The sequence below is a fragment of the Liolophura sinensis genome, chromosome 6, assembly GCF_032854445.1.
Source record: "Liolophura sinensis isolate JHLJ2023 chromosome 6, CUHK_Ljap_v2, whole genome shotgun sequence".
NCBI classification, from domain to species: domain Eukaryota; kingdom Metazoa; phylum Mollusca; class Polyplacophora; order Chitonida; family Chitonidae; genus Liolophura; species Liolophura sinensis.
Genome location: NC_088300.1, coordinates 65,145,053 through 65,163,700, shown reverse-complemented (window position 1 = coordinate 65,163,700; position 18,648 = coordinate 65,145,053). Strand labels below are relative to the sequence as shown.

General features: G+C 38.6%; 2 protein-coding genes and 1 non-coding gene across 12 annotated transcripts in view; 1 reads left to right on the top strand and 2 right to left on the bottom strand.

The window, feature by feature from the left end:
* LOC135468379 (kinesin light chain-like) overlaps positions 1-9,727 on the top strand; it is a 38,626-nt gene extending 28,899 nt beyond the window's left edge. For 6 of the 10 annotated variants that reach the window (XM_064746609.1, XM_064746603.1, XM_064746604.1 and 3 more), the window contains 5 exons: positions 210-318; positions 2,438-2,635; positions 5,797-5,918; positions 7,489-7,549; positions 7,827-9,727. In XM_064746609.1, the coding sequence (XP_064602679.1) occupies positions 210-318; positions 2,438-2,635; positions 5,797-5,918; positions 7,489-7,549; positions 7,827-7,907 (571 nt within the window). In that variant the 3' untranslated portion in view covers positions 7,908-9,727. The remainder of the gene's footprint in view (positions 1-209; positions 319-2,437; positions 2,636-5,796; positions 5,919-7,488; positions 7,550-7,826) is intronic. The other 4 variants (XM_064746608.1, XM_064746606.1, XM_064746605.1 and 1 more) reach the window with 2 other exon arrangements.
* A 5,116-nt stretch (positions 9,728-14,843) lies between these two features.
* Trnaa-agc (transfer RNA alanine (anticodon AGC)) lies at positions 14,844-14,916 on the bottom strand. The gene has a single exon. It is a non-coding gene; the product is annotated as a tRNA-Ala (tRNA).
* Positions 14,917-16,796: 1,880 nt separating this feature from the next.
* Positions 16,797-17,444, bottom strand: LOC135467437 (chloride intracellular channel protein 6-like). Its single transcript, XM_064745210.1, has one exon. It carries the CDS (start codon positions 17,442-17,444, stop codon positions 16,797-16,799), a length of 648 nt encoding a protein of 215 aa, XP_064601280.1.
* Between the last annotated feature and the right edge of the window lie 1,204 nt (positions 17,445-18,648).

The window sequence follows — 18,648 nt, the reverse complement described above, 5'->3', positions numbered from 1 at the left end:
TGTACAATTGCCAGACTGTATTAGTTTCTAGCCTGCAGAACTAACCTTTGACCTTCCCTCTCAGGCCAAAAATAATATTCCCCACATTTATGTAATCCCTATATTGGGAATTTGATGAAATAGGACGCCTTCAAGCTATTGTTGTACTTTTTTTTTTTTCAGTTTAGTATCGTAGTGCTGATTTTTTTTTTCAATCACATAAATTTCAGCCCAACTGTGACCACAACATTGAAAAATCTGGGAGCCCTGTACAGGAGACAAGGAAAATATGAAGCTGCAGAGACACTGGAAGAATGTGCTGTGAGGTCAAAGAAAAATGTGAGTAGCCTCCCTTTGCTGTGCTCTCCTGTCATGAATTCTCCAATTCACAGTTTGAAGTGTTCTGCTCGCAATAACATGGTGGATATCATAGAGTTGAAATGTAATGCTGGGACAAGAAGTTTTGAACCAAACTAATCCATATGGTTACATGGAAATATATATTAGTGTACCTTCTATAGGCAGATATGGGATGGTGCTTTCAAACTACTAATAAAGTTGCTAGATTTCTTTTTATGTCTGTTACAAAAGCACATTTTGTATTCTATGACTATACTGGACTGAGGAACAATACCTTCGTTCTTCAGACATGGATTGTGGTGTTTGAACCATCTGCCCATGTGATATGTAGCTAGCAATACGCGAAGGCTTCACACTAACACGGCTGCTGGTATCTCGTGTCCTATTCAGTTGGCACTGGCTTCCTCTACTCTGTTGTAGAACTCCTTGTACGACCTCTCACCATTGTTCACATTAACTTGTAGATTGACAAAGTTCTGGCCTTGCTCAGGTTTTTATCTTCCCTCCCAAAAAGGAGAGATAACTGACCAAACTCTTTATATGGCCATAGGGGTGAATAATCTAGTAGTTGGGTTTGCATAGCAGCCCATTGGAGGGAAATGCTCATATTGTTCTTCCTCGAGAAAATAACTAGTGCATCACAAGTTTTTGGACAACAGTATCTTGAATATGTTTTTTGGAAAGACACAATGTAATTACTTATAATTTTCTCTTTCATGGTATGATTACAGTAAATCACCTATACTTTGGCCTAATATTTCAGTTAATCACCTTGATGTACGAATGATAGTACAGAAGGTTTATTAGTTGATAAAAAATCATGTGATGCATGTTTGATTTACAGAAAATCACACATTTTCATATGATTTTTTACCAAGTACAGAGTGTGATTACTGTAAATCTTCAAGCTTTTCAACCACTAGAGGACTTTTAACAGTGGAATTTATGCATACAATTGTTATGAAAATGACCCCAAAATTGATTTTTTGTGTGTGTGTGTCATTAAAGATGCAAGCGTCATAAAACTGTGCCAATTATTTCTGTACACATCATTGTTCTCTCATAATGTTTCAAAACATTTGTTGAAGAAGCGGTTGAAAAGGTTGAAGAATTAAAGTAGTCAGTGAACAAAATCCTTGATATTACAGCAGTTTTGCTGTATCCAGACTGACTAAATTAGAAGCATTAAAAGAAAAAGATGCACATTATTGTAGTAAGTACATGCAGTAACATTATAAAATGACATAATGTGAGCATTTACCCTCTCTAGTATAGTTTTAATCATACCCTGGGTAAGGTTTTTTCTACCTGTAGAGATTGTTTATCTGTATTTTACATTTTGTATTGTTATTTTGATTGTACCTTTCAGGTAAGTACCAGTGTTTTCAGGTTAACTCGTGTCATTATTTGTCATGTTAACATAACTCACTCTGCATTACAACATCACTGAACTACATCACTCAGAACATTTACATACACCCACAACTTCTACAGGTGGTCGATAAAGTCACTGTGGATTCCACAAGAAGACAAGATATATACATTTCTTCTGCCGTATGTTTAGTAAGGGTATTCCCCTATTATACATGTTCCTGCCTCCAGCCCGCCATGTTGAAGCAACTCCCTCCCTAAACCATGCACTTTAGGCCTTTAGCACTGTACCCCAAACTGATGCGGCAAGGCTAGGTATTCAGCAAGGTTCCATGATCATCAAGGGACAGGTCATCCTGGAGATAATCTCTCCATTTTCCCACTGCATGCTTATCAGTGTTTGTTTTGTGCTCAAAGTTTCTTTCTCCCTGATATTTGTTTTCCCTTTGGAAGCAGTCCCCAACCAGTCATTCATTTTGTGCTGAGTTCATGTGTCTCAAGGTCTGCTTGCTTGTTCTTTATGCTTTCTCAGAATAACTCATATTTTACATTTTTATTCATTTATCTATTTTGTTAAGTTTTTCTTTTTTTTTTGTTTTTTGTTTTTTTAGTGGAATAACACATTAATCCATCTCTTCAGATTCTGAACGATTTTGCCTTGCTGTTTTTGAGTTGAGCTTTGTTTTTGCTCACAGCCTGTTGATGTTTGTTTTTGGTTTTCTGCTAGGCCCTGGAAGTAGTCAGGCAGACCAAAATAGCAGAGATGCTAGGGGGTGACTACTCCAGGGAACAAAGTCCAAAAGACAGAAAAGTACGCTCTAGGAGTCGAGACCGAGGTTTTCGAGACTCCCAAGATAATGTTGCTTATGACAAAGTGGGTGAGGGGGACGAAGTGAGTATTGGTGTCACATGGTCAGGGGATGGGGTGAGTATGAGTACATCATTGGTTCATCAAGTAAACTTTCTGGCCAATCAGGATGCACTTGATGTGTTACCATGGAGGCATTCCAACAGTCCTACCCTCCAAGAGTCCCTCACCCCAGCTGATAGCGGTCTCAGCAAAACTTTGGGTTATTAAGAACCAATGACTTCACCTTCATATTTTGTGACATAGATTTAATTTGTTTAACCCATAGCTATCGGAATTGTGTGGATTAAGAAAGAGCAGTGGCATCTTTATGTGAAATGGTAATATGAGTTGATACTGGGCAAACTTTAAGTTTGTGTGTGCTTGCATGAATTTCATGCAAGTTGCACTGAGATAATGTCCATGAATCACAATATTGCCAGTAGAAAACTTTGTTGGTGGCTTTCTTTCAGTCCATATCTTACATTACCTGCTGTCTTCCAATGCTGAAGGCAGTATGGATTCAGTTGGAATGTCTTCTTGGTTTCACTTCGCTACAATGACTGCTGGGTGGTCTCTATTTTCTGTTGTGCGCAGTCTTGAAGCACCGGTGTTGACATGGCAGTTGGTTGTCCGATACGTGTGTCTGGTTTTGTGTTGTCACATCACTGGGCAATTAGCCATGTTGTGTCATCCCAAGCAGTCCTTCACGTCATCTTGCTTTCTTCTCAAATCTTCTGCTTCTAGTTGAACATTTTGTGTGTATGTCATTTTAGAAATAGTTGTGTATGCTTAAACCACTAAGGTCTATACAACGCTCTTCTCTGTGCTGTGAACTAAAATACAGTTTCTCATTTCAAATTTTTTCTTTATTTTTGTGTTTCTGTGCTTTAATAGTGTAAGTCTGCGTGAGATGAGTGAAATAGTGTAATGTAGAAGTAGAAAGACCAATTCTGGTTTTAAAGAAACTTGCTGGTTGTATGCAAGATACATACAACATGCATTAGCATGAATGTTGATTGAAAATCCTTCATCGGATCGTAAAAAGTTATGTGCTTTAAAAGAGTGTATAGTGATAGAAGGTAGATTGTTGTGCAGAGAATGAATTGTCTGTAAGGAATGATTCAGACAAGCTGTAGAAATATAAAAGCATTTATACATTTTTTCCATTTTTGAAACATCTTTTGCTCCAGACAGCCAACCAGCAGACATTGACTTGTCCTTTGCATCAGTTCAGGTCAAATTTCCATACATACATGCCAACCATTAATGTGCTCATTCTTTTCTCCTTGTACCGAAGACTTCTTGTTGTAGTTGTAGTAGCTTAGAGTGGTGAAAATGGATTCTGTGTGGCTTTGGATTCAGTTTTAGACAGTAGCTCTTGTATTTTCCTCAAATTAACACGATTCTGACAGTTCCATCAACTGACATTTGTATCAAGCATGCTTAATTTAGCTCTTTGCTTTTTTGCTTGCTGCATGTGTTGATTTACAGTACCCTGTGCAAAAACATTGCAGTGTTTAGTCATGAAATATTGCCATGTCAATGGCTTAAAGGTGATCATTAGTTGATAACCCCAAAAATTCCTTCTGCTTTAATCTTTTAGACAGAAAGTTGCTTTGTCAAATTTCAATTAAAGGATTTAGTATTTACCTGCCATTCAGTGTAACAATACTATATTTTAAAAAAAAAATAAAGAAAAAGATATGTCTTTAAAATGTGAAAACTCTGCGTAAAGGTACATGTACTAACCCTAGCTTCTGAATGGTGTCTTGTTTTTCTAATGATATATGTTTAGACAAAGGCATGTGTTTATTTCAAGTTGGATGTACAATTTTATTCGTTGTGTTTGTAGAGTAGCTTTTAAACTTTTTCCCCCTCACAAGCAGCTTTGTGTAGGTAAAAATAAATGGTTATTTATATGTTGTAAATACATTTTGTGCAGACTTCAAATAAATAAAAACAACTAAAAAAAATTGAAATTATTACAGTAATAAAATATTATTGTAGTTGTATTCTTTGAAGTTAAAGAGAATGATGCTATTTTATATTTTACTTTGCATGACATGCTGGGTTATTTCTGTTCATATAGCATGGTTTTACCTTGTTTTGAATGACGACAGTCATTGGTCACTATCATAGTGAATTGTGATTGAGAGAGGGTAACTCCGCCCATGGCAGAAGTCCATTCTTTCTTAGAATCCATCAGATTTTTCCATTCATTTGTGACTGGACATCATTATATTATCACCATCATAAGCACATTATTATATATATGTTGTGAGCTTGTGAAAGCTTTTTGACACAGAACAGTTGATTACCTGTTTAGATTGACCCTAGGAGCAGGTTTGTGGTTGAAAGTAGTAGAAGAAACTTTGTGGTTTTTCACCTGGCCAGATCCCTGCATCGGGTTTAGGTTTTTTATATTGGGCTGTTTATATAAGGAATATCTCAGTTCTTACAGCATCATAATGGTTATAGGGTTATGTGTATTTCCAGTTTGTTTCATAATTTGGTTACAAGATACTAGACCATAATAAATATTTTTCTGTTTGTGCTAGAACAGTACAGTAGAACATGTATTTGTCACACAAAGCTGTAATAGTTTAGGTAAAGGATAAGCAGCATGTACATGTAGGACAAACATTATTTTTCATTAAAAGGCTATTTATCTCGAACGTATAATGTAGATCTTAATTACTTCACTAACCAGTTTCTTCTCTATCCAGCTAATAAAGCAAATATGATGCTTTGTTCTGCCAGCCAAGGTTGTGTAGCTGTTGTTTGAAGAACTTTCCATTATCATATGTGATGGGGGTGAAAGGATACTGCTTTTAGGATAACTTAACAAGAGAAATATGGTAGGGGTCATTATAGAGGAGTACAGAGAACAGTCTAGCAGTTAGGCATTTGATTTGTTAAATCTAGATACAAATACCTAGAAATACTACGTCTTTTGCAGCAATATTGGTCACCTTACAACCATCATTTGTAAGTGAAATATTTTCATCATGCTGCACTTTTTTTGGCTGATCATTATTTTAGTTGGATTATTTTGTAAATACATCCCTGCTCTTGTACCACCATCAAGCATTTATGTATTTGCATGTTGCTGGTGACAATTTGGGTTGCATTGTGGTGCTGGGTTACCCCCTCTCATTAAAGAGTAAAATCACACATGTTAATTCAGCTGTCTTACTGTGTTACCTGACGCCTCTAACTTTATAATCCCCTGTCAGAATGGAAAACTTAAACGCAGTGGGTCATTTTCCAAACTGCGTGCTTCCATAAGACGTAGCAGTGCTAAGCTGGTGCAGAAATTAAAGGGCAAAGGTGCAGATCCTAATGATAACTCAGGAAGGTAAGAACCCTCCAAATCTTCACAATTCATCGCCCATTGACCTGGTTCAGTGTCGGTCTAACTGGTTCAGGTTAGTTCAGATCTATCTCCAACCATGTACATCACTTAATCAACATGAACAAAAATGTAGTGTTGCTGTCACATGATCATCCACTCGACATTGTTTTTTGTTTTACCTTGATGGTAATCTCTTTTCCTGGAATACCTAGCCTTGCCAAGCTTAATAAAACATGTATTTAGCTGTCATTATTACATGTACATCACACACAGGTCGCCAGTAGATCAGGGACTTGTTTCCCCAAGCCCTCATGGCATCACCATGAGGGTGAGGTGTACGTCATACTACGAGGGCTTCTTGAAACTTGACCCTGTAGAAAGCACTTTCTTCATACATATGTGCATGCTGTATCAGGTCGTAGTATTTGAAATCCAAACAATGGAGAAAAGTTACGGGGATCCTTGATGCAGGTAGTGTGCTTTTCTTTAAACTGGTACAAGTATAACAGCAGTGTTTGATAACACACCTGACAAAAACATGGGATTCCTCCACCCCTTTTCGCTAATACCTGTAGGATTACTGACAGTCAGAACACATCTATCAATATGCTTCTAATGCTGAGCAACCAGATAATTTCATCTTTGGGGGAACTTTCTTTAGTAGATTTTACACTAATTGTCCTTTTAGATTTTACAGTATACTGCACATCTGACTGTTAACAGTACACACAATGCCTGGCTGTTAACAGTACATTTCACATCTGGCTGTTAAAGTCATGACACTGCACACAACACCTGACTGTTAACAGTACACTTCCCAAAACAGTGACTAATCCCCAAACTACATGTACATGCGTCACAAAACACTGATCAGTCCCCAAACTAAATGTACACACAAATCACTTTAAACAATCCCCAAACTACATGTACATGCTTCAGAAAACAGTGAGCAATCCTCAAACTATATATATATGCTTTACAAAACACTTTAAGCAATCCCCAAACTACATATACATGCTTCACAAAACAGTGACCAATCCCCAAGCTATATATGTCAAGCCAAAACGTCTTCAGGATTGTTGTTGTCATGCCTTTCTTTCAGCCTTATAGTCAGTCATACATCCGGTGTGTGTAAAATATATTCCAGACTAGTACTGCATTATTGCTCTTTCCTTTCCATTGGTACAAACTGTTGTAGTACTTAAAATAAACTTGGTTAGTATTGGTCTGGAAACTCATTTTGTCTGTTATCTGGTGTTCACAGTCTGGTGGTAGATCATTTTATAAAGATCAGCAACAACATAGGGCAGGTCAGAACTATGAGAGTGATTTCTGCATGTGAGCTTGTCATTGAACAAAAGAGCACATGTACAGTGGTTTGATGCCAATCAGAATTCAGCAAAGTAATCACTGTCAAGACCTGTTTATTTTTAGATTTGAAAGTTTGTAACTGTTTGGACACTGTTTGCTGAACATCAGGTAAGCTTGAAAAGACAGTATTAGGTTTTCTACTGACAAATGAATGGATGTGAATTATGAATAAACATTCCTTTTGTTTGTTTTCTTCCATCAGCATGAAAAGAGCAAGTTCCATGTCAGTTCTCAACATAAACAATGATGATATAAAGCAACATGTAAGTTACCATAGTCTGTACCATATTGTATTCTTCAGTTTGGATGATTTTTTGTGAAGCATAAAACATAAAATGTGAACAGTGCTTAGGCAAAAATAGGGGGAACCTTAAATTATGGTCTGTGTTGTAAACCAGAAATAAGTACTACATTTATGTGTATTTATTACAGTTTGGGTTATTCTTGTACATATTTAGACCTCCATTTTCTTTTAAGACTATATCAAAAGCGTTTTTTTTCTGGATACATAATGATCGATTTCCCTTATGATTATTTCAGGAAAGTCGGAGATCAATAGGTGACTTAAGTTCAAGAGGAAGAACAGCTAGTTCTGATCAGCTATCCAGCAGACCTTTCTAGCGCCCACCATATAGCCCTAGTCAGTAATAAATTGAGCAACATTAGACCTGTTCTATAATGTAGACTGGCACAGTTAAGACCAGAGCTGAAGTTGGATTGGTTCTTCATCTTTAACCACTTTTTGTTCCAAATCTACAATATCTTCATATTGAACTTTGCAAATGAAATACAAAAAGAGTGTAGAGTCTTTTAAAAATTCTCAATCCAGAAACAGAAATTTGTATTTATAGGTGGTTGTTTGTATCGTACCTTTTCTCTTCAGCCCTGGTCTTTGTCAGTGTCTGTCAGTTCTTGCTAGCCAAGCACATCTCTGTACAAATTCTGACAAATGCCAAGCCTTGTATGCTAGTAGTCATATATATATATGAAGTTTACCAATCGGATGTAAATATTTATAATGGAAATCAATAAGTTTCAAATGTCCATTGGCTCCATAACCACTAACAACTTGTAGATGACAGTATGGACAGTGTTCCAACGACATCAAGTGATTGTTCTGCATATCACCTGTCACTCCAGCTTACAGTGTTTGTTCTGTGCACAGAGTTACCTCCCCCTGTATAATGTGCCCGTTTCAAATTAACAATTATCTATTGAAATGATATATGAAGGCATCAGGTTTTTTCCACCTCTTCAGGACATTTAACTGGTATAATGTATCTGTGTGGTGTGCCACGTCCTGTATCACATATCTGTTCATGAGGGAAAATGGTAATTAGATTTGGACTTTTAAAAGGATGAAGCTTTATCCACTCATTACCAAGAGCAAGAGATGCAGTCAATTTAACTTCGATCGCAGTGATTCAAGTGGGCTGATTTGCAAATACACGTAGCCTTGTTTCAGGTCATTATCGTCAGTTCTATGTCCAATTTCACAAAATGATTTGGAGGAAAAATATTCATATTAATTCATGATACCTGAAGTCTCCACAGTTGCATTTAGACAAGCAAAATTGCACCGTTTTAAACTGAAAAGTGTCATGAAATTGGACATGGTCCTTAGCAAACAATGTTGTTAGTAGGTTTCTTTATCTGCGAAAGAGATGATAGAAACCTTCTCTTAACACAGTCTGCCAAATAATTGTAGTGCTTCATGTTATCCACTTGATAGCTTCAGGCATCCTCTATACCTACAGAGGAGACAAGTTTCCTTTTCGACTTTCGCAACATCTGCCATTGGAGTTATTCATTTGGACAAAACGTGGGCATGTCCACAGTATTGATTATGCGATTGGAGATAGAAATTGACAGGCACAGAGGTGGAAATGCCCTGACTGGCTGATATAACTTAAACAATGTATATTTGAAAATCAGTGTCTTTGATTTTTACCATTTGAAACGTAAATTATTCCATTTCACTCCATTTGTACATAGCCCTTTCCTTTAAGACATCCTACAGTAATTACAGCTTAATGTAGAGTGGTAAGGGGCAACTCTGTACTGTGTGTTTATATAATGTGTACAGTTAGTTTCACATGGACTGATAGCAGGTAGAATTGTAGTTGGCCAAAACAGATTGGTACATACAGAAAATATGCTTGCCAGACGTGGCTTAAGGCGAGAGTCTGCATGCGTCTGTATTTCTGCATCTATCTGCATCAATCCTTGCAGTATACAAAGTCCGTGATATACAGCTACATTGATTTGCTTCATCTGTGAAAGTGGATTTTCTTCCTATCTGTCCAGCCTTTATTTTCATTAGGGGCCATTTAACATAGCATACATGCTTTTGAGGGGTTCCTTTAGTTGTTCACATTGTAGGTTACAGGAGTAGAAAAACGTTTGTGCTCTGTCCATTACATTACTGACATTGCAATTGAATTTTTTTAGCGTTGAGGATATTGGAAAGATATTAATGCTGATAAGGAAATGAAAATATGCATTTATCTAAAAATGGCCCTTTGTAATTTATATCCTGTTGATCTTGTGTTATATCTGACATAATGTATGAAGGAATGCATCCATTAGTCACTGCTATACTCTTACATTCTTTTGGCTTCCAACACCAAACCTACATTTGATTTTTTAGTGAGCAGATGGTGTCTTTGGGTTAATACTATATCCTAACCTGCTCACTGCGGATGGAGTTGTGTTTTATTACGATATGCATAATGCCCAGTCCACCAGCCTCCTACCCCTCTCCATACAATGACATGTAGATGTGGCTCACAGCCTTCTGTGTTCTCAGTGTATTTGATGTAAGTATTGAATCTGGTTTCTTGTGATCAGGAAATAAATCCTCCATGCTTGTACACCATGTCTTCTGTTATTTTACTGCTCCCCTGACTGATAGAGATCATTTCTACAGGACTTTTTTTCTTAATTTGATGAGCCTTCAACCTTTTATTCCAGAAACGTGACGAATATTGACTTGCGTGAAAAGGCACCTGTACTATTTTATTTATTTATTTATTTGATTGGTGTTTTATGCCGTACTCAAGAATATTTCACTTATACGACGGCGGCCAGCATTATGGTGGGTGGAAACCGGGAAGAGCCCGGGGGGAAACCCACGACCATCCGCAGGTTATCTGTACTATGAAAGGAAAATTATGGTTTTCCGGAACATGAAGAAAGATATGCCAAAAAATGAAAGAAAAAAAAAAATTCATTTTTGAGGCATATTCTGTATTCTTAACCCCTCTATTTTGTGCATATTTGCCATCTTTTGTCAGAATTATGAGGAAATGACATCATTAATGGATATACTGGGAATGCTTAGCGCCCCAAATTCAAGCTCTCCCCACAACGAATTGTATTGACAGCTATCACCGTTGAACACAGTAGGCTACTTAATTTCCGAACTGACAGATGAGGCCTTAGGAAAACTCTAGTTTAAAGCCATTTTTACATTCAGAGAGAAAGCTGATAAACTTCTTCACAGTTTTATATGTTAGGCCACATCATATACTACGTATTGTAGCAGTTTGATTATTGTATTTGTCTTACGTGCTTTCGTTTCTTATGATGTCTATAGTTATAGATACCTATGAGTGCGACACCATTCAATCACTTTAATCCTGTTTGATATTTAACGTGGCAAGCAAAGCTTGTTAAATGAATAAACCAATCAGGATTCTTTCCCCTGAACTGAGAGACTCCGCTACTATTTGGATCCGATTTCATAACATTTCCTCAACTCGGGTTATTATCAAGTATGACTTGTACATGAGATTCGACATTCTTAAGTGAAATGAAAGTTCTCCAAGAACAGATTGTCAGTGAATTCAATGATGAATATCTCCTGAGACTCTTGAATCAATTTATGGTACCAAAGTTCAGGTGATTTATTCTGGTGTATAGTCTCAGTGTTCCACTTTTGTGATCTCAGATAAGTTCCACTTGCACGAGACTGGAGCTGGATTCTCAGGTTTTGTGAGACTGGAGAGTCCCAGAATTTTGGGACTGGAAAAGATTCCCAGATTTCTGACACTGTATTCCTGGCTTCATGGGACTGGTTCCCACCAAACGTCAACTGTCTCAGAGTTCTTAAACTGGATCACAAATCACTATTCCAGACCCTGGGACTTTTTCCCAATTCACCGTACAAGAATTTTCCCACTCTTAATAAAATATCTACTTCCTGAGAATGCTTACCAGTAATTTGGTGTCTACTCCTGGCAGATTCCAAGGCCATCTACAGATGCTGAAAAATCAGCCTATTTATAGATTTCCACATGGTGTGGGCGGAGCAATGAACCAAATCAGGAGATTGGTCAGAAGGGCAATTTTTGACAGTTTGTAAACACGATGACGTCATCACGATCGCCACCAAGCACTCCAAAATAATGGCTTTACTTAGAAGCCAAAATCTAAATGTCATTGTCTGAAAAGTCCATATTTTTATCCATATTACTCAAAAAGTATAACCAATTTCCACACAAGGGTATTAAATGATAAATTCCTTTTCAAACTGGTGGGAAAATCCTGGTCCGATTTCTAATAGCCTGTAAGTGCGGGCTCTATAGACTCCCTAATTACTAAAAATGTACGAAAAGGGCAGCAACACAAACTTCTGCTTTCGAGGTTGAACTGAGGACAATAAATGTCATTTTGCTGTGTGAAACAAGAAAGAAAATAGAAGGTAAAGGTTTTCCAGATAAAACAGTGACATTATTGTCACTACATTGCTGAAAAATACTTATAATTATCCTAAATTTGTAGGAACGTCGATACAACAACAACAACAACATCACTCGTCCATGAAACGGATACACGTAAAGCTGAGATTCCTTACATGCGGTAGCTTTATACGGTACGCGGTATGCGGTACGCGGCAAAAAATCGAAATAGTTAAAATAAGTTGCAATGATTCCATAGGTACGGTCGCGGATCCGTTTTTTCATGCGGAAACGTATACGGCAAAATCAATCGCACCATGTAGCGATCGGTGCGGTATGCGTTTTCAAAACCGGACAGGGTATCCCAAGAAATGATGGGGTGGGGTGTTTCCCCGACACGTGGTCGGAACTTGTTTAAATTGTTCTCTGGTTAGACGAAAGTACAGTTGGAATTTTTCTCCATCCAGCTGCAATTCCGAGACCAAGTTATGGAAAGCTCCCTGCTGAGCTCTTTGCCGCAAAATACTGTGGACCCACCATCGGTGTTTTCTCTTTTTACGCTTCTTTAGTTGCAACAACTTATATGACATTGCTATTATGGCAAGGTCTGAATCTTGCTCTAAAGCCACACGTCGTGAAATGGAGGAATATTATACGACATGTTTGCTCTGATAAAAACGCACCATGAATGAAAGAAAACGCATAGGTTACCGCATAAATGGAATCAGAGAAAGCGCATACCGCATGCCGTATCCGCGTACCGCGTGCCGTATACCGCAAACCGCATACCGCGTAGGCCTATATGGAATCTCAGCTTAAGTTTAAAACTTGCTGCGAGAAACAATTAAGGCTATACTTGCGAATATTGACTTCATAAATTAACTAGTTTGGCCTCAGATAACGGTCTTAACAAAACTTCCGTGAAAATTCATTAAAACTTGAATATATCGAAACTTCCCTACGTTAAATTTATTTCTCAAATCCTGCTTCCGTAAATCCCGCTACACTATTCAAAAGTAAAACCCATGCATCCTGTAGGCCAAAGCAGCTGCATGTGTGCAGTAGAATCGGACACTTTTCCATGTACAAATACTTGTTAAATAGAGCTTCACTTTTGATGAAATATACATGTTCTCCCGAGAATGGTTGTTTGGCCCGTTTCATTCATGTTCGACAAAATTATGGCCATTCTTTTTATGTTTAGGTCTGACAGCTCAAAATAGTAATGGACCACACATGTCAAATCCCCCATCACTCTTTCTCGGGACGTTATTTTTCATTCCATTCTCGCTAAAAGTAATTGTGACAGCATGGCATCACACAAAGAATGAACATTTGTAATGAGTTTGTGGGACATCTTGTTGACCTCTTTGCAACTAACTGAATTTGATTGGTGAAATATGTGTTCTTGATTGTTCTGAAAGGCCTATACTACCAGAAGGCTGGTTTTCACTGTAACCTAAACACAGGGATGTCATAGTACATGTATTAACATGGTTAGTTTGATTTTGCCTGTGTGATACAGCAATGACATTGATTTACTTATTTGATTTTATTTGATTGTCGTTTTACACCGTACTCAGGAATATTTCACTTATACGACAGCAGCTAACATTATGGTGGGTGGAAATCGGGCAGAACCCAAAGGAAATCCATGACCATCCGCAGGGTACTGACAGCAGTGATATTGAATGATGCGTAATAATCATAGCCCAGAACTATGACACCAGGTTGTGTTCAGGTTGCTAGTGACTGTACCAAGATCAGACGAGTGGCATTCGCTAGCAATGTGACACAACAGAACAGATGAAAGTTGAAACAAACAACATCAGGACATTCCACCCCTATTAAGGGTTTATTTGGAGAATCAGAATCATTTGATGATTGCTTGACTGACACTGTGAGACTGATAATCATAATATTAGGCTAAATTACTTGTAATCCTTAACCGGAAATCTGCATTCACTTGTTAGTGGTTCCATTCCTGGTCAGGCAATGATGGTTCTTCCTCACCTCATGGCATATTAGTCAACAGGTTTATTAGAAGGTTTATCATGTGTCAAAGGTCAGTGGTTTACTCTGAATGTTCCAGTTTCCTTCACCCATAAAACTGACTGTCGTCACATAAGTAAAAAAGTCTTGCATATGGTGTTAAACGCCAATCAATCACTTGACCAATCCTCTCTCTGGACCATGCTGAAAGCTTTAGCCAGGGTACTGTTTATCTAAGTCAAAGTGCAGCGTAACTTAGTGCGGGTCTTATATCCAGTGTTATACTTTGACATCGGACAGCAATGTAAACGTGTTGTCAAGTCAGACCTGCTTCAAGTAGGTCAACAGGTAGATGCCATTTTTAGATAACTGAAGCAATCAGTTGAAAATATGAAAATAAAATCATGGCCCTTTGCCATACAGGTCTTCAGTTTAAGGTGATCAGGTTTTTAGTAGGCCTCTGAAATCACTTGCAAAACAGCAATGTGAAAAATATGCGCTAACCCTCTCATTCATTACATTCATCACATTTTGAGGATAAATCTGTTTGCAGTGCTATAAGTCAAGCCAACTATATGAAGTTCTCTATCCAGTAATACATATGGCCAGATCAGTATATGATGGCTTTTATTTAATGATTACACCAAGCCTGTTTGTGCTAAGAAGATATGGAAATCTAAAGGTATTCTGTGACTGTGTTATAAGAAAGCTCAAGTTGTATATCATCATGTTAAAATAAGGGAGAGGTTTACTATCAAGCTGTATGATGATTTTTTTAAAATTCTGTAAACTAACAAAAATAGGAGAAAGATAACCCGAACACTAGCTATATGCATGGACAACCAAAATTTCATCATGCACCCAAAGGCGAAAAAACATCAACTGGAGAACCCGGGCATCGATCCCGGTACCTCTCGCATGCTAAGCGAGCGCTCTACCATCTGAGCTAGCTCCCCACTGCTGCCAAGCTCTTGGAATATGTCTATTATATTCTGACACAAAACAGGCATGCAAAATAATGACTGATTGAAATTCTGATTTTGTTATATTCAAGTTAACAATATTTCCCTCCACTTCACAAACTAATGAAATCCAACTTGCTATGCGTCTTTTTGTGTCGACAGTTAGGTTAGATCAACTCGTTCGTGACCATGGGGGTGATGGAAATGAACTTGACCACACCTTTGTTGCAACACACTTGAGAATTTCCCTCCGAACTAATTATAAAGCCATTACCTGTTATTTTGTGCATCTCATATCCTTATTTTCTGGAGAGGCCAACAATTTACCTACTTTACTATGGGTATAAACCGATTTACGCTTAGGACACGTTATCCCAACCAACCAAACCGAAATGGGAGCGATCCGCATCAATCACATGCCTGCTGTCTCTTTCGGAGCTTTTTTTTTTTAGTTCTGTCAGACAGTCTAAATCCCTTTCCACCCAAAAGTAGTACGTTGTTGTTAACGAAATGAACAACTGAGGCTGTTGTTTAGGGGCTTGGAATAACCCATAAAAAACAAAGCTTTAAAAAGCGTATCTTACGCTTTACCCAGAAGTTTTTTTGAAAGGGGAGGAACAAGTAGTGGCGAGACTTAGTTAAAGGGCTCCAGTGTCGGATATCTACTGATCGGCCTGTTTTCGAACAGTTTATGACTATATTGTCCAACAGTGTTAAAAGATTAATACCCAGATTTATTATTTATTCGTAATTAGCTACCCCTATATATATTGTTAAATTGAGTGTAAAAGAATACTGAAAAGACCACATTAATCTGAGTTCACTAGATACTAGTAATGAGACTGGTTTTACGCATTTTTACAGCCAACATTTACGTTATACAAGGCAACCCTTGCGCGAGCTATCAAAGCTTTGCCATTTCGACTAACATAGTTTATATATTAGTAAATAAATAAATTCAATAAATTCAGATTTACTTTCTCGCATAACTAATCATAGACCGAGTCACTGTCCATAATCTTTAATACACAGTGCATGCTGATGTAGTAACCAATATAGAGTACATATGACTGGACTCCCATTGGCTAAAAGCATGAAACACTGTCACGAAAGATTAACCATGCTACGTATTATATTCGACTATGCAAATAATACGGCTCAGCGGGCATGCAAGTGCATTCATTGACGCTAATTGTGATGTAACATTTTATTTATAATTTGTTTGAAATGACCGCTTTCAAAAATCGATATTTGTTACATTACCACAAACTCGTTAAAGTAGGAGAAACAACTCGCAACAGTTGATGCTTGAAAAAGAATCAACAAGGCACAGAGACTGTTGCTCGTTGTTTCTCCAGAAATGTAACTATACCTGTGCTTTTTGAAAATATCATATTTTACATGATACCTGACCATCAAACAAGGCAGTTAATCAAATGTAACCAACTTAAACTGTAAATTTCACCCAGTAATCATTATGATACTAACATCCAGGGGCCTGCTCCACAGAAGGTGATTGTACCCAATGTTAATGGTAAGACGTTATGCCGAAGTTACAACCGTGTACCTTAGCGGTGCTAAAATCGCTTTGACCATAAACTGGACACTGTGCTTTCCCTTAAAATTCACTGATGTGTTACATGTATAAGCAAGCTAGTGAACCCAGGAGCTTCTCACCAATGCGGTTGCTGTGAGTTTAAGAGCAGCATATGCTTGCTCCCTCTTGCATCATACATGGTAAGGTCTGCCAGCAACCTGCAGATGGTTGTTGGCTTCCGCAAGCTCTGCCCAGTTTCCTGTCATAATTAAAAACATGTTGATGACATATTTCAAAATAGTTCTGGAGTGGGGCAACGAACAGGTTGATGATGGCATCAGTGCACCTCCACGTTGGGATTGGCATCAAGGGACTGCTCCATGCTGGGACCGGTATCAAGAGACTGCTCCACACTGGAACCGGCATCAGAGAACTGCTCCATGCTGGGACCAGTATCAAGAGACTGCTCCACACCGGGACCGGCATCAAGGGACTGCTCCATGCTGAGACCAGCATCATGAGACTGCTCCACACTGGGACCAGCATCAGGAGACTGCTCCACACTGGGACCAGCATCAAGAGACTGCTTCACTCCAGCAATGGCAGCAGGGAACTGCTCCAGGCTGGCACCAGCATCAGAGGACTGATCCACGCCGGCACCAGCATCATTGGACTGCTCCACACTGGCACCTACATCAGGTGACGGCTCCACACTGGCACCGTCATCAGGGGACTGCTCCAAGCTTGCACCGGCATCCAGAGACTGCTCCATGCTGGCAGTGGCATCAGAGGACTGCTCCACACTGGCACCGGCATCAGGGGACTGCTCCACGCTGGCACCAGCATCAGGGGACTGCTCCCCACTGGCACCAGCTTCAGGTGACTGCTCTAAACTGGCACCACCATCAGGGGACTGCTCCACATTGGCAATGGCATCAGGGGACTGCTCCACACTGGCAATGGCATCAGGGGACTGCTCCACCATAGGACCAGCATGAGGGGACTGCTCTGTGCTGGGGCTAGCATCAGGAAACTGCTACACACAGGGCCAGGACTGCCAACAACATCGAATCAAAATACTGAAATTGTGCTTTTATGAACTTTTTTTGTATAAATCTTCACAAAAGTGTGCTACATATTTCTTGTTGTATTTGACACCATATTTTATTTGTTTCTTTTTTTATGGATACCAAGAATCAGCTCATTGCATTAGTGGATGCCTTATTAAGTTATCTCCATGTCCAAACACTAAGCATAGCTTTTCCAGCTGAGACTAAGGTATGTCACCCAGCTGTATGTACATATATGTGTATGATATGTACAGGTGCATGACCAGCCCTTAGGTCTTTATAGGCTACAAGAATGTATCTTCTTAGGCAGTAGGGGCTTCCGTGGCTCGGTTGGTTAGCGTGCAAGTGCAGTGTAATGACCCATGAGCCTCTCGCTAATGCGGTCAAGTCCAGCTCATGCTATAGACTGATGATATTAAAGATTATAGCCTTGTGGACATCTTTCTTCTTTCTGTGTCTTTCTAGAGTTTAAGATTGACCAATTCCCCTGTGGAGGTGATTCTGTAGCATCCCTGTTAAGTATAGAAATAACCAGTCCCTACTTGCAGATGATTCTGTACTATCTTGGTAGATTATAACTAAGATTTGGCAGAAGGGCTACCCCGGGTCAGGTCATACCAAAGACTTTAAAAATGGTACTTGCTGCAGCATCGCTTGGTGGTCAGAAATGAGAGATTAGAGTGGACTGGCTGGCCTGGTGTCAATATAATAATGCCAGGTGGGTGTCATTTCTGATGGTTTGGGCATATTACTTCTGTGGAGGTAGCCGTAAAAAGACACAGTATCAGTATATGTGCACACATTTAATGACTCCTCATTGTCATCTGACTGAAAACTTGTTAAGTGTTATTGATTCTAATACTGAAGTGTTAAAGGAAATACCTTTCTGGTAAGACAACTAAAGTGCCCTGTATAGAGAGATGGAATCATACCATTTTCATTTGAGTTCGATTTCATGAGATTAAAAGTGGGGTCAGTTTTAAGGAATAAACAATGAATTTAAATGCTTTCCACACACAGAGAGCAATGTGCGCTTTTGTGTGTAATTGTGTGCCTTATTGTTCAAAAATGAGAGTTAATGAATATCCAAAGTAAACACCTCACACTCAATATGAGACA

What these genes read in the sequence shown, in the direction of transcription:
- LOC135467437 (XM_064745210.1), bottom strand. Translation starts at nt 17,444, where the DNA reads ATGGTGGAGCAGTCCCCTGATGCCATTGCCAGTGTGGAGCAGTCCCCT.